This window comes from Balaenoptera acutorostrata, chromosome 10 (genome assembly GCF_949987535.1).
Source record: "Balaenoptera acutorostrata chromosome 10, mBalAcu1.1, whole genome shotgun sequence".
NCBI lineage: Eukaryota > Metazoa > Chordata > Mammalia > Artiodactyla > Balaenopteridae > Balaenoptera > Balaenoptera acutorostrata.
Genome location: NC_080073.1, coordinates 104052534 through 104077296, shown reverse-complemented (window position 1 = coordinate 104077296; position 24763 = coordinate 104052534). Strand labels below are relative to the sequence as shown.

The 24763-nt window shown below is 44.9% G+C and overlaps 1 protein-coding gene and 1 non-coding gene across 4 annotated transcripts in view; both read right to left on the bottom strand.

Moving 5' to 3' along the window:
- Positions 1-1008: 1008 nt before the first annotated feature.
- The window catches only part of RPP40 (ribonuclease P/MRP subunit p40), a 71275-nt gene continuing 47520 nt past the window's right edge, over positions 1009-24763 (bottom strand). Inside the window, exons 2-10 of one of the 3 annotated variants that reach the window (XM_057554786.1) lie at positions 14023-14225; positions 12068-12363; positions 9682-9826; positions 8319-8387; positions 6882-6977; positions 5476-5601; positions 3201-3399; positions 2939-3073; positions 1009-1818 (exon numbers count right to left, since the gene is read on the bottom strand). In XM_057554786.1, the coding sequence (XP_057410769.1) occupies positions 1620-1818; positions 2939-3073; positions 3201-3399; positions 5476-5601; positions 6882-6977; positions 8319-8387; positions 9682-9826; positions 12068-12250 (1152 nt within the window). In that variant the 5' untranslated portion in view covers positions 12251-12363; positions 14023-14225 and the 3' untranslated portion in view covers positions 1009-1619. Of the gene's footprint in view, positions 1819-2458; positions 2661-2938; positions 3074-3200; positions 3400-5475; positions 5602-6881; positions 6978-8318; positions 8388-9681; positions 9827-12067; positions 14226-24763 lie in introns of those variants that run through there. The other 2 variants (XR_450301.2, XM_028164480.2) reach the window with 2 other exon arrangements.
- Positions 23245-23317, bottom strand: TRNAA-UGC (transfer RNA alanine (anticodon UGC)). Its single transcript has one exon. It is a non-coding gene; the product is annotated as a tRNA-Ala (tRNA).

Sequence of the window (24763 nt, the reverse complement as noted above, 5' to 3'; positions counted from 1 at the left end):
TGAAGCCATCCCATTGGGGTTATAGAAAGGTTTTACCTGTTTCTTCTTGAGTGAGCTCTGGCAATTTGTGTCTTTCAAGGAATTTGTCAATTTCACCTGTTCTTGAATTTATTGGTATAAAGGTGTTCCTATTATTTTAACATCTGTGGGATCTTCAGTGATGTTACCTCTCCCATTCCTTATATTGGTAATTGGTCTCTTTTTTCCCTCACCAGTCTGGCTGGAGATTTATCAATTTTATTGATTTTCCCAAAGAACAAGCTTTTGGATTAATTTTTCTCTATTTTATTTCACTGGTTACCACTTTGATCTTTATTATTCCTTTTCTTCTGCTGACTTTGGATTTAATTTGCTCTTCTTTTACTGTTTCTTAAAGTGGAAACTGAGGTCACTGATTTGAGACCTGTTTTCCTTTCTAATACAGGCATTTAAAGCTACAAGTTTCCCTCTAAGTACTGCTTTAGCAAGAACCCACAAACTCTAGTTTTTTAAAAAAATTCATTTCAAATTACTTTCTAATTTCTCTTTAGATTTGTTCTTTGACTTGTGAGTTATTTTGTTTCCAAATACTTGGGGATTTTCAAGGATCTTTCTGTTACTTATTTCTAATTTAATTCCATGTGGCCAAATAAATTATTTAGCTTTTGAGAATTCTTATTCTGCAGCTCATTGAAACATTAAAAAAAATGGTTCTTGATAGGTATTCCAGAAATTTAAGTAGTTTTCAGTTGGTCCTTATCAGCCATATTGCTGGGGGAAAAAAAATTCTTTCAACTTTTTTTTTTACTTTTATTTTTTGGCCATGCTGTGTGGCATGTGGGATCTTAGTTCCCCGACTAGGGATAGAACCCACGCCCCGCTGCGGTGGAAGCACGAGTCCTAACCACTATACTGCCAGGGAAGTCACTTTTTTTTTTTAATTGAAGTATAGTTGATTTATGATGTCATGTCAGTTTCAGGTGTACAGCAGAGTGATTCAGTTTTACATATATATATACACACACACACATGTTTTTCAGATTCTTTTCGCTTATAGGTTACTGCAAAATTCAACTTGTTCTTTATGAATGTACAGTCTCCAAATATCCCTCCTGACCCAGAAGCAGGAGAGTGAGCACACACCCAGGAACCAGCTGATCTGAGATCAAGTCGTGAATCCACAAGCAGGTGACTTCAGTAGCTTATGTACACTCTGTTCCCTCACAGGACTGATGTGAGAGTTAAATGAGGTAATAGATGAACAGCACTAATGCAGGAACTGGCTCTGGTAAGTATGATGTTAAGGATTTCTTGTTATTATGATGTGAAAAACTCACAATCACAGCACACATCTTACCCAGTGGTCCCACAACCCCCGGTCCCTGGCCATCGTGGCCCAGGTTACCACGCAGCAGCCCACACCCTGGGCTCACAGTGACAGGGAGAAATCAACTATGAGCTTCCACCGGACGGCAAGCCTGTCACAGGACGGGCCCGAGTCCAGAGCAGATGCTAACGGATGCTGATCTGAGAAATGTCATCATCACCCAAGTCTGAGTGAACACACAGTCCTTATACTGCGGAGAAATACGGAAAACGAGCATAAACATAAACAAACGTGACTTTAAACTCTGTGCTCGTTACGGTGGACAGTCATCATTTGCCCCAACAGCCAACTGAAGCCAATAGTCCCGATTGCTAAAAACCACAAAGTTGTACAGGTGTTCTCCTCCTTTTCGGAAACCGTGTTCATTTTCTCTCCAGGAAACAGGGCTGTCTGCAAAGCCTTGAACGGACAACGTCACCCACGGGGCCAACTTTGGTTCATCAAAGTAGCGACTGAAAAAGACAGACACTTCTTAACAAACAGGAAGAGTTAGGAACGGTCCCATTTATTTTTTTTACTTATTCAGGATAAGTGGTATTTCTGATGCTCCCATGAAGCTTTGACCTTAGCTTTCATTTATAAAAATTAGGAGACAGAAATTAAACTCCTGGTGCTATACTGTGAATTCAGTAAAGGTTCACCAACATGCAGCGCACAGAACAAACTTCAGCCGTTCCTACCCTTATTGTGGAAGAGCATATAAGATTTAAAGAACAAAAAAATCCCCAAGAAGTGGGTAAGAATCGTTTCCCTCCCTGGAACAGTGCTGCTTTCGGAGGCTCTGTAAACTGAAACACTGCAGAATAATTTATCGAATTTCTGTTTTAAAATCCATCAAATTTTTTAAACTTCAACCTTCTTACTGAGGAAAATAAAAGTACGAAGCTAATAAATGTGAAAGAGGATGTTGGATTTAAAAAGGAAAACCCTCAACACTTAAATCTTAGACATTTTTCAAGTGAAGACTCAGAAGGCATGATGCTCACTTTATATTCTTTTCAATACGGGATTTGAGCTTCCTCACATTGTATTTACATAACACCTCCCAGAATGAAAATCCAATGCTACTTTATAGAACCCGTGGCATGTTACCGGTGCCCAGTGATTCATGGATATTAGAGCCAGGGCAGATCTTGGATATGATTTGGATTCAGAGGTGGTCAGCTCCTCTTCCCACCCATTTCAAAGTGAAGCATTTTGCAGAAATCCAGTATTTAAAACAGATCATAATGTGTTCCATAGCGTACTGCCGTTTTCTTAAGTGATACTGTAACTTCAACTGCACCGAAATGGTCTGGGGAAGCAGAACAAGAAAAATGAGCAGTTTGTTCTCAAGAAGCACGTAAAGCTCTGCTCTCTTCTTTCCAAAAGGACAAGGACGTGGCAATACCACCAGGGATAATTACATCACGTAAGATGATAACGTTACCGCACGTGAGCCCAAGCAAGGGAAAAGGGGGACACGTTGTGAGAGGACCCCGGAATCTGGGTCATTAGCGCTGCCCCTGAAACGCTACAGAGGCGGAGACAAGCAAAACATAAATGGCAAAAAAGGCTGTTCTTTTTTCTCACCACAGCTGTTCCAACAGGAGACGTATCTTCTCTGGAAGGATGAAACCAGTGATTGTACACAAGTAAGCTTTCGCCACCACTGTGCTTGGCTGAGGACAGCAGTAGGTTGATATGAAATTATCAGGCTCATTATTTCTGTAACCAAAAAAGAGAAAGAAAACGCATTTATATCCACTACACGATCACTTTCAAAGTACTGAACCCCTGTTGAAAACGAGAAGCCAGCCCGAGCCCTCCGGGACCCGGGAGCCCTCATACGCACAGCGCGGCGTTGCTGAAGACGGCACCCAGCCACTCGAAGAGCTCCTGGGCGCTGCAGGCCGCCTCCGGCTGGCCCCTGAGCTCGCCGCTCTGCAGCACTGGGCACTGCACGTCTGTCATCGTGCTCAGCACTATTTTTGGCTGATGCTCCTGAATCCGGTAACTGGAAAAGTATGACATCATCGCTGATCCTTCTGCACCTTCAAACACACCAAATAAGGCCACTTGAATAGTGTAAACAAGTGCAGTGCATCCCTGAATCCACCCCATTCCCACTTGAGGATTTCAGGAAGCAGGCAGGATGAAGTAAGGCCAGAGGAGGTTGTACAAAGCTTTATTCAAATTAAAATCATTTAAGTTGCCTTCGCCTCCTTGTGCCAAAGTTCTGTCAACATTCATCTTCTGTCACACTTTTTCTGGAAAATCATAAGGCTTTCAGATTCAAGCCATACTAGTCTCAACATCTGCTCTACTAAGAAACTTTTGACTTAATAAAACCCAAAGCATTACTTATGTTTAAATAAAATTAGTGAACTCTACAGAGAAAGGAGCACATTTGCACACTCTCGAAGAAGGAAACAGAAGAGGAGCTGAAGACAGAATCTCAGTCCAGCTTGTCTTTAAAACCCAGTAAGATCCAGTGTATCCTGAAGGATTTTCCAATAGCCCTGGAAGACCGAAATAGTGGCCCTCTTGGAGCAGAGGGCAGGATTGCTTACTGCCCAGTGTATTAGAAATAATGTCTCCCTCCACCTCCTCCCTCCCTCCAAGGCAAAGGTCAGCAGGCTCACTGCCCAACATAAAGGATGTGAATTCCTTAGGCTCCAGGTTCCCCTCCTGTACTGCAACCCCCTGCTTGCACCAGCATCACCTGCCCACCATGCATCACCCTGCAGGAACCAGGCCTTGGTGAACTGGTGCAAAGGCCGATGCTCTGGCCACTGCTACTGCTGGGAATCATTAGGTTCTCTGTCTCTGACCAGGGGTCTCGTGTCTCCTGCCAGAGCCCACGAGAACGTGCTGGCTAACTTCTTAGCTTGCTAAGAGGGTAAAATCTCAGGCGTTTCACAGGTCTTGACAAGCCCTTAAAATACTTCGGAGTCTTAGGAACACAGTGGTCTCCAGAACCCACTGCATAGGAGGCCCTCAGTAAAGACTTCATACGACTGAGATGTCAGCCTCTCTGCCCTCTGTGTCTGCACCACACACAGAAGAAGCACCCAAGTATTACAGGCTTAGGCCTCACACAGGCAACCCCGTAGCACCCAGTGACCACGAACTTCCCAGGAGGAGTAGACAGATGGACCTATTTCCAAAATGGACCTATGGGCTTCCCTCCTCTCCAAGAGAGAACTACACCATTGTAATTGTGATTTGATTCATTATAATCTTGTTTTGGGCCAAAGATACACTTCTAAAAGGAGCAAGATACATGGCAGTTGTAAGCCGATTAAAATGTTTGGTGAACATGAAACTCTGAACTAAATGTATTGTTCTAATCAATTAAAAGATACAACAAATTTAATCTGACATTTAATGATATGCCTGATTACTACCCAGCAACAACGAATAAGCAGTTTGTGTCTATCAGTATAACTGGTGTTATTTTAAAACATTCCAGCCAAGGCTGTTGGAGGGAAGCTGGAGGAGGGAAAGGGAGAAATGGACAAAGGTTAGTTGCCCTGAGACCACCCTCAGGAGCTCTTGATTGACACACAACCCAAGGAGATGGAGATGGACAGCTGCATGCCTAGATGATCCCGGACCATGGCTCTCAGGGATGCCAGAGGGGCCAAAGCAGTTTCCTTAACAATGTTTACAGGTTTCCCCCGATCCCAAAGTACAGTGTTCCTACAAAACCTTGCATTAAGTGGAAATGGCATAAAGCGAAGAAGTAATTACCTTAAGACACATCTTGCTAACATGCATGAAATAAACACCCAAAGACACAGTTCAAAGCTCTGCCGGCTAGAGGCTAAGACGCTGAGTGCAATTCTGGGGGAGGGAGCTGGGGTGCCACTCTCGCTGCTGGGGTGCACACTGCCTCTATAGCAGCTCACTGCAAAGCACACGCTCAACACTATTTTCACTTTCTGCTTTTGTAAAAGTAAAGGAGCATAACGTGAACTTTCGAAAAGTGGGGGACACCTGTATCCATCTACGTACACAACATCCCTGACCACTGGGATGAATCACCATTCCATCCCCACTACTCCCCTTTAATTAACCATTAGATTTCAAAACCACTCCATCGTTACACATTATATTTTTCATACCTGTTTGATGCCACGCCAAAAGAAAATCAAATTTCAATGGTTTCTTTTCTTTGAAAGCCCAAGATATTCTTTCATACTTCTTAGAGTCCAGTTTAGAGGATAAATCCATTAAATCAATGGAAACAACTTAAAAAAATGGAGAGGAATAAACAGTTCATTCATATACACACAACTTGCACCGTGTAAAACATGCTAGATTAAAAACATCAGGAGTTTAAGAAATTTTATGGACAAAAAAAGTTATTTTGTATTTCTTGCCCTCCCTTTGGGTTACCAAACCAAAACTCTGCCTCTGATGGGCATTTCTGGCATTGAGAGATAATTACAACAGGCGTTTTATTTTTTATTTATTTTTAAAATTTATTTATTTTTATTTTTATTTATTTCTGCCTGTGTTGGGTCTTCGTTGCTGCGCATGGGCTTTCTCTAGTTGCAGTGAGTGGGGGCTACTCTTCGTTGTGGTGCACGGGCTTCACATTGCGGTGGCTTCTCTTGTCGCGGAGCACGGGCTCTAGGCGCGCGGGCTCAGTAGTTGTGGCTCACGGGCTCTAGAGCACAGGCTCAGTAGTCGTGGCGCACGGGCTTAGTTGCTCCGCGGCATGTGGGATCTTCCCAGACCAGGGCTCGAACCTGTGTCACCTGCATTGGCAGGCGGACTCTTAACCACTGCACCACCAGGGAAGTCCCACAACAGGTGTTTTAAATTCATATTTTTCCTAGTCAAAGACCAAGGGCAGAGATCAACTCTAACCTAGCTGTGGAGGTGGCAGCCATAACTACTGATGTTCAAGCCAGACCATCAGCAGAACTACACCTCTTCACTCATGGGTGAATTTCTACTAGTCATCACAAAACTTGGGAAAATTAAAGGAAATTCTTTATTAAGAACAAGTTGGAACAGATGCAAACTGGTATATACAGACTGGATAAACAACAAGGTCCTACTGTATAGCACAAAGAACTATATTCAATATCCTGTGATAAACCATAATAGAAAAGAATATGAAAAAGAATGTATATATATGTATAACTAAGTCACTTTGCTGTACAGCAGTAATTAACACATTGTAAATCAACTCTACTTCAATTTAAAAAAAAAAGAACAAGCGGGTTCACCACTTTGAATTTGTGACCCAAAACATATGTATCTAATGGACCATGTCCAAGTCTGTGATCTTTTCAAGATGCAGCCGACAGCTGAAGACAAACAGATGCACAGCAGTATCTATCTCATCCTATCTGATGCCCACCCGAGAGCCCCCGGTGTAAGGAGTTTTAAAGACAGAAAAAGCCACACTTTTTCTGAACAAAGAGAATAGAGGCAATTCAAACATTTAATTTCAAGTTGCTACAGGAAGACTACTCCCTTGTTAGAAACTGATGGAGTGAGCATACATAATACTTACTAAACTTCATGGTTTTCCTGCCACAATACTGAGATGGACGACCTTGAAGTCCAGTTTCTTCATAAGTGTCTTTATCCAGTGATAAAATTAGTTTCCCTGTAAGTCAAATAATTCCCATAAAAGAGATGTTAAAAATACAATGTGTTCTCTAAGAGAAAGCAAGACAAATTGAGCAGTTAAATACCAGTGCACACAAGGATCTTATTTATAATACAAGGATATTGTTTATTCATACATGTATCTTATTTATAATACAAGGGTATTATTTATAATTATACGTACAAAGACATCATTTATTATAATGAAACTAGAAACTATCTAAATTTTTATTAAAAGAAGAGTAAACAAATTATGGTACATTTCTTCTTTGGAATATTTTCAAGACATTAAAAATAGTAAATTAAAACTGTATGTACTAGGCTTCCCTGGTGGTGCAGTGGTTAAGAATCCACCTGCCAAAGCAGGAGACACAGGTTTGAGCCCTGGTCCAAGAAGATCTCACATGCCGTGGAGCAACTAAGCCTGTGCGCCACAACTACTGATCCTGCGCTCTAGAGCCCGCGAGCCACAACTACTGAAGCCTGCGCACCTAGAGCCTGTGCTCTGCAGCAAGAGAAGTCACCGCCATGAGAAGCCCGCGCACTGCAACGAAGAGTAGCCCCCGCTCGCCACAACTAGAGAAAGCCCGCACACAACAATGAAGACCCAACACAGCCAAAAATAAATAAAATAAAAAACCAACAAAAAACCCCAAAAACCTGTATGTACTAATAGGGAAAGATGTCTAAGATATACAGCCTGGGAAAAAAGCAAACTGAGAAACAATGGAGTATGACATAATATATGTTTTTTTAAAAAAAAGAACCTGTATGTGTGTTTATAAACTCATAGAAAATGCCTAGAAGAATGAACACCTACCTGCTAACAAGAGTGCCTGCTGAGGGACTTCCCTGGCGGCGTAGTGGTTAAGAATCCGCCTGCCAATGCAGGGGACACGGGTTTGAGCCCTGGTCCAGGAAGATCCCACATGCCGCGGAGCAACTCAGCCCGTGCGCTACAACTACTGAGCCTGCGCTCTAGAGCCCGCGAGCCACAACTACTGAAGCCCATGCGCCTAGAGCCCATGCTCCGCAACAAGAGAAGCCACCGCGATGAGAAGCCCACACACCGTAATGAAGAGTAGCCCCCACTCGCCGCAACTAGAGAAAGCCCGCGCGCAGCAACGAAGACCCAACGGCAGCCAAAAATAAATAACTAAATAAAATTGATTCTTTAAAAAAAAAAAAGAATGCCTGCTGAGAACGGTAGTGAGTTTGGAGGGACGGGGATGAAAGGGGGGACTTTCACTTTACACACATCCAAATGACTTGACTCTTTCTTTTTTACTGTTTGTGTTTCCTCCAAAATTAAAAAAGAAGAAAAAATGAGTGTGGTTACCGTTTGGTAGCAGGGCCACAGTGTTATCCTCGTCAATATTTGTGTTGTACGTTAGTGCGTAGCACGCACCTGTAAGAGAAAACCCAGAGGAGAAATTAAGACAAGAAAAAAAAATCACACCTGCAAAGAGTTAGTGGATTATTTTCACAGGATAACAATCTTCCGGGTCACTGCTCCAGCTCACTCAGCTCACTCAGCCAAGCTGGAGGACACGCAAAGCCAAGCACAGCTAGTTCACGCCCCTGCCTAGGGCCTGTCTGTGCAAGCTGGCTACCAACGAGCAGAAAATGGACTCAGGATGGAGCGCATACCTCTGGGGACGCTGGCAGAGGGGCACAAAGTGGAAGAGCAGGTGAGCATACACACCTGAGAGGCAGAGTTCCAGGTGAAGGCTCAAAATGTGGCACAAACTTGTGTGAAGTCAAGAAAGCAACTCAATCTCTCTGAGCCTCAATTTGCTCACCTGTAAAATGGGGGTTGCAGGCCTATTTCACAGTGTTGTTGCCAGGGATAAGTCGGGTCAGTTATGTAAAAGTCCATGGCCAGTGTCCACACTGTTAACAAAATAGCCTCAGACTTTTTTTTTTTTTTTTTTTGACCACACCACACAGCTTGTGGGATCCTAGCTGCCCGAGCAGGGATCAAACCTGGGTCCTCAGCAGTGAAAGCGAGGAATCCTAACCATCGGACTGCCAGGGAATCCCCCAGCATCAAGCTTCAGCACTGAAGAAAGGAATCACGTCCATGAGACCAAAGACAAGATGTCAGTGGCCCTTGTGCAGTGATGTATATAGTGAGGGTGGATCCCTAAAGACACGCTGAAATAGTTTCAAACAAGTGGCTCCTAGGAAATAACTGGAACGAGCCAACCCACCCAGCAGACACAGATGGGAGTGAGGCGCGCAGGCGAGGCTGAGAGCCACCAAGTCTAAGGAGAAGACGCTGCACCCCAACCGGCACCTGACTGTGGGCGCAGCAGCTGTGCTTGCATCAGGAGACCGCCCTCTCCAGAGAGCTGCCACGGGGACTGCGGGGAGAACAGCGGTCTGTCTCTGCAGCCACACGCCCAATGGCAGCGCATCTGAACACAGCGGTCGAAAGACTTTCCTCTCCATTAACCCTCATATGCCACACCCCACACAACACCTGTGGACCAGGGCAATCAGAAACCACCGCCTAATGAGGGCACACAGAGTCGGCTGAGCTACTGAGGGACGACGGAGGGAGGGATGCACACACCTGACCACACAGACGACCTCCAGCAGTCCTATTCAGAACAAGAGAAGGACCCGGGTATTGCTATGTGATCTCCCTGGACTTCCTCATCTCACCGCGTTCATACACACTACACGGCTTTTCTTACCTTTCTTGACAAAAGTATTGATGAATTCGTGTGCGATTAACTCATGAAGAGGTAAATCCTTCACAAAGTAATAGGGTCCAGAGTCCATGACCAGGTCTTTCAGTTCTTTTGATAGTATCCCACATTCAGGAATCAGAAATGAAACCTATTGGAATGTGTAATATAAACAAGTCTTATTTTCATGTAGATCAACACCCAGGTTTTTAGGGACAATACAACATCATGAAGGCTACTAACCATTCCTCCACAGCTTTCAAAAAAACTCCGAAATTCATTCACCAATCTCAGATTCGGCGATGGGGAGCAACATATATACACTATTGATACTATGTATAAAATAGATGACTAAAGAGAACCTACTGTATAGCACAGGGAACTCTACTCAATGCTCTGTGGTGACCTAAATGGGAAGGAAATGCAAAAAAGAGGGGATATATGTAAACGTATAGCTGATTCACTTTGCTGTACAGTAGAAACTAACACGATATTGTAAAGCAACTATGCTCCAATAAAATTTTTTAAAATAAAAATAAAAATAGAAAAAAACAAAACAAAAAGAACTTATTAATCTCAGGAAAAGAGAAATTTGACAATTCAAGTTTTCCATTTCTGTATTCAAGCTTACAGTACAGGAAAGTTGAATGAGCAAAACCATTTTCATGGGAAGCTCTTGCTTGCGGGTTTTTCTTAAAATAATTTTTTTAGTTTATTTTATTTATTTATTTATTTATTTTTGGCTGCGTTGGGTCTTCCTTGCTGCGTGCGGGCTTTCTCTAGTTGCGGTGAGCAGGGGCTACTCTTTGTTGCCGTGCGTCGCTTCTCATTGCAGTGGCTTCTCATTGCAGTGGCTTCTCTTGTTGCGGAGCACGGGCTCTAGGCACGCGGGCTCAGTAGTCGTGGCTCACAGGCTCCAGAGTGCAGGCTCAGCAGTTGCGGCTCACGGGCTTAGTTGCTTTGTGGCATGTGGGACCTTGCCGGACCAGGGCTTGAACCCGTGTCCCCTGCATTGGCAGGTGGATTCTTAACCACTGTACCACCAGGGAAGCCCTTGCTTGTGTTTTATCTTTTGGAAATGAGCAATATATTTTATGGCCCGCTCCTATAACTACATTAATTTTTAGGGAAATATAGTACAATTGAATATCCCTAGATCTGTGTATCCTAGTACCAGGCTGGAATCAAAGGAACTGTCCCTTAGGGCATAAGGAATTTAGGGACATCAATTATTAAGAGGTTACATGGAAGCAGAAGTCTGCTGGATGTTTACACTTTCCAGATAGAAAAACTCTACAGATGGGACGGGAGAGATAAGGTACACATCCCCAACTGCTGTCTGTGATGAGCTTTCCATCCAAAGCAGAGAGAATCAACCTGACAGGTTTCAAACGTCGGCCAGGTGCTCCGCACCTTGAAAAACCACTCTCCTAAAGCTGGGACACCAGTTTGTCCCTGAAGGACCAGGGTCACCAGTTGTGTCTGAGAAACTAGCCAGTCAGGCCTGAGTTGAGATTAGGCTGGTCGATTTAAAGTGTAAAAAGCTTAAAGCATTTTCATTTTAAGGTTTATTCTGAAGCCCTCTCCACTTAAATGGGTTGGTGAAGCCCGCTCAGCAGACACTACCTGGGAATTAGGGATGTTCTCTTCTACTCTCAGCAGATCCTGGATAAACTGATAATTAACCTCACCGATGCTTCAACCACCACATTCGCGAAAAAGGCACCCGTGAGGGTGACATTTTCACGAAGCAACAGCGAAAATCGCTCTGAAGTTGTGCATGCGAACAGGGAAGCCTCGGCGAATTTCTGCAAAAGCTGCCGAAATGGGGCACTCTGGCTGTACAACGCAGAAGGCAGCAGGCAAAGGGGGAGGTTTCTCAGGTATCAAACTAGCGCCCATAAGCGGTTCAGAAGGGCAAGCTGCTTCCCGGACAGACTCGGCACGAGGCTCTGCAAAGACCCGCGGGCGCGCGGCGGGGGAAGGAAGCCGGGGTGGGGAAGGGGCGGGTCCGTCCCGGGCAGCGCGGCACACCCGCCAGTTCCTCGTCCCGGCCCCGCCCCTCCCGGGACGCAACCCACCCGCGGCGGGGCTGGGCCGGAGTAAGTGGCCAGCTGCTCGGCGAACTCTGTCAGGCGCACGCCACCCTACACCTCCCTCCGACGGCGGAACACCGCCCCGCGCCGGTGCATCCTGGGACTTGTAGTCCTGAGGCGGGGCAAACCACAGGCCTGGAGAGGCTAGAGACTACAATTCCCAGCATGCCTGGCGAGGCCCCCCCCCGCCCCTCCGCGAGCCGAGGGCGGGCCCCCTGGAGCAGAGCGCGGCTCTCCCCAAGCCTCCACCGCCCGCGGAATGGTGCGCGGTCCGCGGGCCCGGGGTGTGGACTCACCCTGTAGTTGTGATAGTGCGTCTCCACGAGGTGCCGGTGGCGCGACTTGTCGTGGCCGAAGTTGGACTTTTCGCAGACCAGCAAGTGCCGGGGCACCTCTCGCAGCCGACACAGCATGGCCATGGTCCTCTCCACGCAGGCCCTGCCGGGGTTCGACTCGCCCCGCCCCTTCCCCGCGGGCATGCGCAGTGCAGGCAGGCCGCACGTGTTGAGGCGGTCCCGGGTAGGGGCGGGGCTCGTGCTGGGGGCGGGCCTAGGCTTCTGGGGAGCCCACCCAGAAGCTCGCTGATGGGTACCTGAAAGGTACCCTACCTGAAATTAGTTCTCTTGCCAGAATCCTTCCTCTAGGCCCCAGGTTGCTCCTTCCCAAATTGTTAAGGAAGTTTGTGTCTAAAGGTAATACATAATACCTTTAATAGGACTCCTTAAGACTCTTTCAGAACCACTTTTAAGATGCTTTTAAAAATATCCTTTTGGAACCGATTTTAATAATTTCTTGCTATTGGAGGTTATAGTGATAATGCATTTTTCCATCTAAGTTTTCTGATCAACTCCAAGTGCTGTACTACTACATGCTTCTCAAACTGGAGTATGCACAGCCCCAGTTCTATGCAGAGAGGACGCAAAACAGCAGAATATTTGTAGTACAACCTCATGGAGCATCAGTTTTACTATAAGATTTGGAAGAATAGAAGTTAAGTAATTTGGAAGGTATTTACAAATCTAAAACTAAGACAGACTGGAAAGTCCTCTGCCATTAATGTCAGTATCCTGTGCCTTAGATGTCAGATTATCTCTGTGAATACTCCAAGGAAAACCTATTTTCCATTATTTTAAATAAGAAAAATGATAAGGACTAGCAAGTGAATCGAAAAACTACCAATTTCCTAAATCACAATACGGCACCTAGATATAACGTACAAATATTGTATTAGAATGTAAAATGCTTAAAGCATTGCTTCTTGGTCACCACACAATTCAACAGCAGTGGCCTCTCTTAGACCAGCAACATCAAATATGTACATATCCTTGGTTGGTACTCCAAAGCTTTGCAAAGTGACTAGCGTGATTCTGACCGTCTACCAATTATGTGTGAGAGCAACATGAAGCTTTTCTAGCATGCCGTTTAGGTTAAAATATTGTATTAAGTTTTGAAGGCTCAGTGTAAATTCTATACGTATGAACTTCAGCTGGAAAATGTATGGCGAGATAAGTAGCTGCTGTGCATTTTGGGTGTTGAGAACTCAGGGGTGTTCTTCCAGGGGAGCATGACGAGGATATGATCTGCGGGGTGTCCTGTGTTATGAAATAGAAGGCCAAAATCCTATTTATTTCAAAGATGAAAGCTGCAACTTCAAGTCAGTTTGGGGCTGAGGAGTCCTTTCTGCCCTACCAACATCTCTCCTCAGACCCAAGGTGGGGAGATACGGTGTCAAGTCCAAGGAGGAAGCAGAGGGGTGCAAGCAGGAAGCTTCCAAAGCTCAACCACTGTGTCCCAGCTGCTTCTCGGTGTGGGTCCATTCCCCCTTTCCAGAGATAAGACAGCAAAGGAAGGAAGATGGGGCCCCCAGAGGGTGGAGCCCAATGTCTTCAAATCTGTCCACAACATTGACCCCCAGAGTTTAGATTTGGAGGGAACAGATTAAAGACAAACTTCTTATTTGCAATCTGGCCTTGGGCCCTAGTGGTCAGACTCTGGTTGCCTCTTTCCTCCTGTCGGGTGGGGCACTGAGTGCATTTAAGCACCAATCACAGGCATACATGACGACAAGAATTTCTGTATAACTCAAGAGATCCAACTTTAAACAAGGGGAAAAGGAAACCAGCACCTATTGGGTGCCTACTGTTTGCCAAGTCACTTGTGATGAACATATCACTGAATCCTGGCATCCTGTCTGCAGTGGGCATATGTATTGGTTAGCTACTGCTGCATAACAAAGCACCCCAATACTCACCTAGCTCAGGCCGGGCTCAGCTAGACAATTCTTCTGGTCTCATCTGGGCTCCTTCATGCATGTGTGGTCAGCTGCAGGTTGATTAGGGGGCTCTGCTTCTGGGGAGGAGCTGGCTGTCGACTGGGCACCTTGGTTCTACTCCCTGAAGTATCTCATCCTCCAGCAGGCTAACATGGGCTTGTTGTCATGGAGACGGCAGGGTTCTGAAAGAAAAAGCAGAAGTGTCTAAGACCTTTTAAGCCGAGGTCCCAAGCTGGCCCGCTGGCATGCCCACTGCATTCTAGTGGCCAGCCCTGATGCAAGGTTTGGAGGAACAGATTCCACCTCTCAGTGGGAGCAGCTGTAAAGTCACATTTCAAAGGGCTTGGATACAGGGAGGGATGAAGAATCACTGCCATTTGTGCACTCAGTATAAAGATGCCTTTTCTCGAAAATGAGGTTTATATAGCTGTTCCAAGTCCAGTAACTTGTCCAAAGCCCCACAGCTACTGAGTGGCTGGGCTGAGACTGGGAATCAAGTCCACCTGTCTTCAGAGCCCACCCACTGCCACTTCAGGACCCACTACTGATGCAGCCTCCCTAGTCATTTGAGGTTCTGGAGGAGGACACTTATGCAGTAGGAACAGACTGTGCAGAGATTTCAGTGTCTAGTACTCTTCACCTTTGGGAATAATCCCCTTGAGAGAGTGCTGAAGTGTCTTGGAAAGACTTGGAATAACTTGGGGAAATGGCCAAGGGCTGAGTTGAGGAAATCAGGTCCCAGCAATATCATTTTCATTACTAATCACAGGAGAAATTTGAAAAATACATAATGCACTCCACATGTTGGCAAATTCTTCTCATCTTTTTTTGGTACTTGTAGGCTATTTATGATTTTCAGCGCAGACTAAATCAAACTACCATGTCTGAAACCACCTCTGACTCTGAAAGCAAGTGACACAAAAATAGATCTGCTAAGAAGACATTTCCTCCTGCTGCTGAGTAAGAAGTAGTTCTTTGCTTTTAACAGGGCAAAGCTGTTTTCGGAGACCCCGTAGCACACACGGAAGTCACTTGCAGCTAATGCATCGATAGCCCTGAGTCAGTGGTTCTCACCCCTGGCTGCACAGGACCATCACCTGGGGGGCTTTTAAAATTCCTTAAATCCGAGTGCCACAGACCAATTAAATCAGAATCCCTAGAGTGAGACCCGGGCATCAGTATTTTTTATGGCTCTCCAGGTGATTACAGGGCCTGGTCAAGGCTGAAGACCATCACTTTAAACTCACATCTTTGGGTGAACTTGTTCCAAATAGTTTATCAAGTAAAAGCGTGTGCTGCTGGGTCGTGGCCTTTCAGCCTCACCTGCACTGCCTACTTACCATCCGTGGCATCCCTTCCACTAGTTTTACTCCTGATTCAACCCAGTTCTGCAGGTTCTGAGTGCACGCTGTGCACGGGGCACTGTGCTAAGAGTCGTGGTCCTGGTGAGCTTCTCTGGAAAAAGTATTGCATCATAAAAAATAAAAATCACGCCACCTACCAAATGGAGGCAAAAACTGGAAGACTCTAAGGGGTCACCTGAGGGTTAGGACGTGAATACTTTGGAATATTAAAATCCATCTGATGAGACCATCGGTGAATGTGTCCCGCTTCAAAACAAGACAAAACCCTGCTGTTATTCTGAGATACTGAGTTAGGATTTTTGTGTAAATATGTAGCATTTAAATTTCTATTGGCGTGTAACATGCATACAGAGATATATGCAGGAATCATGCACGGGCACCTCGATGGGTCACTACAGAGTGAACACACGTGTAGCCAGGAGCAAAACCAGCTTCGCTCCGGCCTCCCCGACACACCCCACCATCGCTTCTCCCTCCCGCCTCCACGAAGAAACCAACACCTCACCGGCTAACACTGTAGACCAATTTCCGTTTTTCATAAAAGCATTTTGTTACAGAAAATTCTAAGCATTTACAGAATAGCAAAATGCTATAAGAGACCTGTCGGGGCTTCCCTGGTGGCGCAGTGGTTGAGAATCTGCCTGCCAATGCAGGGGACACGGGTTCGAGCCCTGGTCTGGGAATATCCCACACGCCGCAGAGCAAGTAGGCCCGTGAGCCACAACTACTGAGCCTGCGCGTCTGGAGCCTGTGCTCCGCAACAAGAGAGGCCACAATAGTGAGAGGCCCGCGCACCGCAATGAAGAGTGGCCCCCACTTGCTGCAACTAGAGAAAGCCCTCGCACAGAAACGAAGACCCAACACAGCCATAAAATAAAAATAAATAAATAAATAAATAAGCAAATATTGTTAAGAAAAATATATTAAAAAAAAAAGAGACCTGTCACCCAGCTTCAGTGACTACTAATTATCTGCCATTTCTGTTTCATCAATACCTCAAGCTACTACCCACTCTTCACTTTTTTTTCAATTGTTTTTCATGAGATAAGAGGTACATACATTGAAAGGCACAGACATTAACTGTGAGCAATAAATGCACCCATGTATACGTCACCCCTTTCAAGAACAGAATATTTTCATCACCTCCAGAAAATTCCCTCAAGTTCCTTCCCAGGCAATTTTTTTCTTCCCTGCAAGCAAACGCTCTTGTGATTTTTTTCACCACAGGCTCATTTTGCCTGTCATCCTACAATAATGTGTCACGGCCAGCTTGTCTCACTCAGCAGTGTGTTTATGAGATTCATCCACAATGTGTGCCCCTGTAGTTTGCTCCTTTATATTCTGAGTTGTATTCTCCTGTATAAACATATCACAGTTTGTTGATACATTTTTCTACGTGTGGATATTTGGGTTATTTGCTGGTTTTGGATACTATGGCTCGAGGGTCTATGAGCATGCTTGTACAAATACTTTTTGTATTCCATTTAATTCCTTTACTAGCATTTAAGCAACACCTCTTTGCATTGTTTTAGTGGTCGTTCCAGGGGTTACAGTATGCATCTTTCACCTATTACAATCCACTTAGAACTAATAGTGTACTATTTTCATACGTGGACAGTATAAAAACCTCTCCACAGAGCAGTTCCATTTACCTCTCTGTATCCTTTGTGCTACTATTGACATACATCTTACATCTACACGTTATAAACCCCACAATACAATGCTATAATTTTTGCTTTGAATACTCATAGGTCTTTTAAAGAAAATAAGAGCAAAAAGTTACTAATAAATATTTGGAGGAAATATTTGAGGCAAATACACTGTGTCTCCTTTAAGTTTCCCTCAGAAAGTTTGCATTCAGGACCACATCTTGCCTACAGTAATTATTACTGGGGTATCCTGGTGATGACTGGATCCTCTGGGTAATAATCCAATGCTATCATTATTTATTTTGTTGCTCACATTGTTCCAGCTTGAGCCATTGGGCGCTCTTCCAGGTCAGCTTTTTTTGACATTTCCATCCTTTTTTTTAAAAAGCACTTTCTTAGTTGCTGGCATTATTAAGATGCTCCAGGCTCATCTTGTATCTTCCACCTCAGCGCCAGAATTAGCCTTTTCTCCAAGAAAACCTGACTCTTTTTATTGGAAAATGGTACAGTAGTCCCCCACTTAGCTGTGGTTTCGCTTTCAGCAGTTTCAGTTACCCATGGCCAACCACGGTCCAAAAATATTAAGTGAAAAATTCCAGGAATAAAAAATTCATGTTTTAAACTGGGCACCATTCTGGGTAATGTGATGAAATCTCTCCTGTCCCGCTCTGTTCCGCCTGGGTTCCCCCGCCATGGACATCGGCTGCTCCTGACATCCAACCATCCACATCATCACGGCTGAGAATCCAGGATGACAGGAAGCAGACGATCCTTCTTCTGACATGTGGTCAGAAGGTCAGTAGTAGCCTAACGCTATGTCACAATGCCTACGTCATTCACCTCACTTCATCTCATCACACAGACACAAGGAGAAGGGTGAGTACAGTACGATAAGATATATTGAGAGAGAGACCACATCCACCTAACTTTTTTACAGTATATTGTTATAATTGTTCTATTTTATTATTGGTTATTGCTGTTAATCTCTTACCATGCCTAACTTATACATTAAACTTTATCATAGGTGTGTAGGTATAGGAAAAAAATCGTAATATATATATAGGGTTCAGGACTCTCTGTGGTTTCAGGTCAGCGAAGGGCTGCCGTGCAGTGGTGCAGATTGCGCAGTGCAAGCCCTACAGGCAGGCTTCACAATCCACGTGATCTTTCCTGTGTGTTCTCTTCTCCAACCAACTACACAAACTATGCAGATTTCACATTAAATAATAGAAAAAAATGGGAAATAACTGCACTAGCACAGTGCCTACTAGATGAAAGACAGTAAAGAAACGGTAGTTTCTTTTCCTTCTTTGTTTTTCTGCGGTGGGTTAGAAAGGCACAGTTTCCCTAGAGAATGTTGACTGAGACATCGCTCCAGCACAAGGAACCAGGGCTAAGGAGCAGCTACTGGCAGCTATATTCGTGAGGTGCCTGAGCTGATTTATATATATTTTTTAAGTTATTTATTTATTTATTTATTTATTTTTGGCTGTGTTGGGTCTTCATTGCGGTCTGCAGGCTTCTCATTGCAGTGGCTTCTCGTTGCAGAGCACGGGCTCTAGGCACGTGGGCTTCAGTAGTTGTGGCACTCGGGCTCAGTAGTTGTGGCTCACGGGCTCTAGAGCGCAGGCTCAGTAGCTGTGGCGCACGGGCTTAGTTGCTCCACGGCATGTGGGGTCTTCCTGGACCAGGGCTCGAACCCGTGTCCCCTGAGGCGGATTCTTAACCACAGCACCACCAGGGAAGCCCTGATTTATTATTATCACGATTACGTTTTGACAGATCTACTCAGTACTTCGTGTGTGTGAAGCCCTTAGTAGCAGATCTGGCTACAACAGTGGTGGGCTGCACCATGTAGCTGAATTCGTAGACAAGTGTTTGGAGTGACTTGTCAGGGGCTGGTATGTAAATCAGTGCCAAGCGTATGTAAGTAGGTCTCCAGTCCCAGATTCTGCCTCGTGAGAACACAGTCCACACCACAATAATCATGTGCTTCCCACACTCACCACTCTGAGCATGTGAGGGCACTTGCCTGTCGAGACGTTCACATCAGCAGAGCAAACACCGTTCTTGGGGGGCGGGGCACACTCGGGGTCTCCACGTGGCCCAGGTTCCGAAACGGAGTGCGGTGACAAGGCTGCTGTCCCCGGAACTCAGAGCGTTAACACAGGTGGTAAAGAAGTGAGAAACGGAGGAACCTGCTGTTTCCTCACAGCCTCAGGCCCGGCGATCTCCAGTCCGGACAGGGTGGAGAAACGGGATTCGCCCTAGATGAGGATCTGCAGGAAGATTTCAAAGCAGCCGTTCGAGCCCTAGAGAGGGGGCCACGTGGGCGAGGCTTCATCTGCAGCGTTGCCAGGACAGCCCTGTGCAGACGTTAGTGATCTGACGGAAGGAAGTGAGAAGTGTTCCTTCTGACACCATGTCAGGGCCCCTGCTCTAGAATCTGTGATCGTTCTGTCCAGAATAAATGTCCTTTCGGCCACCAGCACAGCAGCTTGGGCTTCCCCTGGGGCTAAGTGTAAGCCCTGAATCCAGTGAGTTACAGCTCAGAGGGACCAGGCCCAATGAGCTCCCCACTGATGGTCACGTGACATAAATAATGCCGTACTTAGCAATCCTGGAGGAAGGTAACCATCATGTCAAAAAAGCATGTGCATCTTCTAAGTTGTCATGATATTTTGGCAAGCAGCCTTACAGAAATGTGTCTGTGAATATTCCCCCTGATAGTAAGAAGTCACATTTCCAGGTCCTTCCTGATGCTGAGTGTTGTGAGTTTTTTCATCTCTGCCAATCTGATCCTTTAATATGTATGCTTTTATATTTATTTCTTATTAGTGATGTTTAAAATCTTTTCATATTTTAATTAGAGTTTTAAATTTCTTTTTTAAAACTGCCTATTCTTGATATTTTTGTATTAGAGTATTGATTGTTCCATTACTAATTTGTCCATCACATACATTGTGTATATCGGAAATATTTGGTCATGGTGCTTGACAATTAATAATCATTAAACAATTTTTATCACAAAGCATAAATCGTGGCATTTTCTTAAACAAGTGGACATTTTTTTTTTCATGGTTAGCCTGAAAATGTGTGCAAAATAGTTCTACCTGATACTTGTTTTTTAGAACCTGTTCCTTAAGCTGTAGGAAGATCACTGCACCTTACAGTAAACCACCAGAAATGCTTGTGGTTCCTATTTTTCAGCAACAGAGTGAGGCTTGGGCTCCTGAAGCTTGGAGGGAGGACACAGCTGAACGCAGCCCCTTCCCAGGGAGGCAGGCAGAGCAGCTGGGGTCGCGCGAGTCCCCGTGAGTCCCCGCCTGCCGCTGGATGGCAAAGGGGCAGCACTCAGCAGACCTGTCACGTGCACTTAGCATCAAGGAGCAAAATTAAGAATGCATCACTCTGGTAATTTCATTAGCCATAATATTCAAGCTGGAAATATATTTGCTTTAAGTACTCTAGAAAGCAGTATGTCAACAATTCCTGTCCCCTCTGATGGAGGGAAAATAAACTCCCAGATTCTGAGACACCCACCAGAGAGGGTGGCCCAGGTGGCTGAGTAGGAAGACCTTGAGCTCACCTCCTCCCACAGACACATCAAAATTACAACTACTTACAGAGCAACCATCTATGAGAATGAGCTGAAGACCAGTAGAAAAGATTTCCCACGACTAAAGACATAAAGAAAGAACCATGGTGAGATGGATAGGAAGAGATGCAATATAGTCAGACACATGCCCCAGTTTGGTGACCCACAAATGGGAAAATAATCAGAATTGCAGAGGTTGTCCCCAAGGAGAAAGGGGTCCAAGCTCCATATCAGGCTTCCCAGCCTGGGGTTCCTGCTCGGGGAAGATGAGCCCCCAGAGCATCTGATTTTGATAACCAGTGGGGCTTATGTTCAGGAGAGCCAAAAAGGGCTGTAGCAAACAGAGACTCCCCTCTTAAAGGGCCTGTGCAAAATCGCACACACTCCAAGTCCCAGTGCAGAGGCAGCAATCTGAAAGGAGCCTGGGTCAGACCCACTTGCTGATCTTGGAGAGCCTCCCCGAGAGGCAGGGGTCAACGGGGACTCCCCTGGGGAGTGAAATGTAGGGTGGTTAGAATGTGTTTGAACTGCAAAAAACACAAATGTGTGGAGTCTAAACATGCTACTAAACAACCAGTGGGTCATTAAAGAAATCAAAAAATACCTGGAGACAAATAAAAATGGAAATACAATGATCCAAAATGTATGTGATGCAGCAAAAGCAGTTCTAAGAAGGGAGTTTATATCATTACAAGCCTACCTCTAGAAACAAGAAAAATGTGCTATGACCAACTTTCCCGTGCAGAGGCAATCATGCATCTGTTTTTGTAAAATAGAGATTACACTCTATGCTTTTATACACCCCTTTTTAAATAACCAGTGTTACTGCAATCACTTCAGAATTCTTTGAAACAATTTCAATGGCTATATAATATTAAATCAAGAGAACATGTCATATCATAGGAAACAAACTTATGGTTACCAAAGGGGAGAAGGAGAAGGGAGGGACAAATTAGGAGTATGGGATTAACAGTTACAAACTACTATGCATAAAATAAACAACAAGGATTTACTGTAGAGCACAGGGAACTATACCCAATATCTTGTAATAACCTATAATGGAATATAATCTGCAAAAAAAAAATCACTCTGCTGTACACCTGAAACTAACACAATATTGTAAATCAACTGTATTTCAAGAAAAAAATATAAAAACATGTTACACTTTATTTCCCCCTATTCACTGGACATTTAGGTCACTTTCCAATTAAATTTATATTTATTTACACAATTATTTGATGAACATTTGTTTGACTCACCAGACTGCAAACTCTTGTGTTTGTTTCTGTCACTATTATATTCTTATCCTGTAGCAGTACCTGAACTATACCAGGGAGACTACAGAATCTGGTGAACGAATGTGCCTATGCTTTGACTCTTGGTTCAAATCACCCTCAACCACAAAACATTCCTGATCTACCTCAATTGTACATCATGGTCTCTCTTCTGAAATTTCCTTGTGGTTCTTTTTCTGGAACTCCCTTGCAGGAAAAAGAGGGAAATGCTGTTTCATGAGCACTGTTATGTGCTGGGCACCGTGCTGGTCATATTCAAGGAGAAAGTCCATGCCCCCAAAGGGTAGCACCTCAGCCTAGAGGGCATGCTGAAAAACCCACCACGAGGGGCTTCCCTGGTGGCGCAGTGGTTAAGAATCCTCCTGCCAATGCAGGAGACATGGGTTTGAGCCCTGGTCCTGGAAGATCCCACATGCTGCGGAGTAACTAAGCCCGTGCGCCACAACTACTGAGCCTGCGCTCTAGGGCCCACAAGCCACAACTACTGGGCCCTCACACCACAACTACTGAGCCCGTGTGCCACAACTACTGAAGCCCGTGTGCCTAGAGCCCGTGCTCTGCAACACTAGAAGCCACGACGATGAGAAGCCCGCGCACCGCAATGAAGAGTGGCCCCCGCTCGCTGCAACTAGAGAAAGCCCGTGCACAGCAACGAAGACCCAACACAGCCAAAAATAAAAACAAATAAATTAATTTAAAAAAACAAACAAAACCCACCATGAAATCTTCAATCAAGGAACCTTCCAGAAATCTCTGGTGGCCTCACCAAGCAGTCTGACTCTGGACAAAGCTCAGGTTCACCTCGCCTGAGATCTGTGCCTGGGGATGGTCTGAGAGGACAGAGGCCAAGCACACGGGGCTCAGGGGATTGGCTGTGGTGGCTGATCCCTGGGCAGGGAGATGTGAGCTGGCATCTCAGTAGTGGATGCACTAAAGCGAGCGCCAACAGTCTGACTTTATCGAAGGGGCGGTTAGAAGAACTTTGTGACAGCATCTGCAAAGAGAGGGAAAATGTGAAGGAGGAATGCACGAATGTTAAGTCATTAGCCCATTTGGAGAAAGGGAGAAGAAAGCGGGATTCTGGGACTTTCTTGCCTTGTTAACACACTGTGCTTATTCTCAGAGAGACCTGCCCAGAATAAAAGCATCACTCCCCAGCCCTCAAACTGCAAGCCAGAGAGAGAGGTGTGAATCATCACACACTCAGATCAACACAGGCCTTCATTTCCTTCCCCCTTAAATGACATACATTTCTTTTTTTTTTTGGCCGTGCCATGTGGCTCGTGGGATCTTAGTTCCCCGGCCAGGGATCCAACCTGGGCCCACGGCAGTGCAAGCACCGAGTCCTAACCACTGGACTGCCAGGGAATTCCCAAATGGCACTTTTAAAACTAGTGAATTTCCCAGATATTTAACCTCACACATGGGAGACACAAGGTTTCAACACTAAGAGTTAATCGAAAATAATGCAAGATTTTACTTCCCTTCACATCGTAAATTTTGAGTAGCTCTATTTTTTTGGTGCAATAATGCACACCTTTAAGCAGCTGAGCAAGTATTTAATTACATTTTACTAATTATTTTAGGAAAATGATAAAGAACTTCCTAAGGATGAGTGTGTGAAAGACTTAGGCGGGAGAGGAAAGGTGGTGGCTGGAGGTTGCAACGTCCACCAGATTTGATTTTAGAGATAGGGTAACTTTCAAAATTTAAGCAATTTACACGACAGACTTCTATATGGATGAAGAATGATTCTGGAGTATACACGAAACGCAGAAGACATCTACCTAATGGAGATGAAGTAGATACAACAAAGGTTAGTACAAAATTTGCTCTCTATACATTTCCCTTTCTGAATGCTGTCACCCACCACCCCTGCACTGTCCTAACCTTGGCTCCTTCAAGGCACCGAGGCCGGGATCAATTATGATAAGAGGGACCGATAAATAAACACAAGAACTCCACCCCAAACACACCCCACACTCCCACCTCCATTTGCTCACACTGTTACCTCCCTTCTGTTCAAGTCCAAGTCCTCCCCATCCTGCTAGACGTCCCTTAAAGGCGACGTCTACAAACTCTGCAAGAACACATGAAGCCTAAAGCACAATCCTATGTGATCTGTAAGAACCTTTTTTCATACAGATCTTAAAAACACATGAGCATCATGAAAACTGCAAATCACATGACATTGAAATTAATACGGATGTCAGAAGAGTAATTGGGACAATGGTGATTTTGTACGGGTGACCCAAGAACAGATGCTCTATGAAATCAGGAGAAATCTGTTCCTTTTCCTCCCTTTGAAGCCCAAGAGTGGGTCAGATCCTCCAGGAAAGACCTACACTTGCTGATAACCCCGACATTTACAATATGGATGAGAGATGACTCTTATGTAGCTTTCACTAAAAAATTTAGCTAGTTTTCCTCTGAAAACCACCATTCTTAGAAAGCACAAATTTCTCAAGTGTCGAGGGACCAAAAGATGTACAATTACTTGCCAATCAATGTTTCCTATTCCAATCAAGAAGTCCTTTCTCCCAACCAATGTTCCACCTATAAAAATAGTTGTTGACTTTAATAGCCATGCCAGCCTCTGCACTGCCTTAAGAGGTCAGAAGAATGCAAAGAAATGAGAGAAGAAAGGGCAGATGCTTTCTAGCCATCAGGTAGGGCTGGCACTTTGAGAGCTGAAGGGTTTTCAATACCCAGCACACAACAGAGGAGCTGTGGGTAAAACTGAAGTTGTCAACTGGTCACCTTCTTTCACTCTCCATTTGTGGGTCTTCTCATCATTAGTGCTTTGCAGCTACC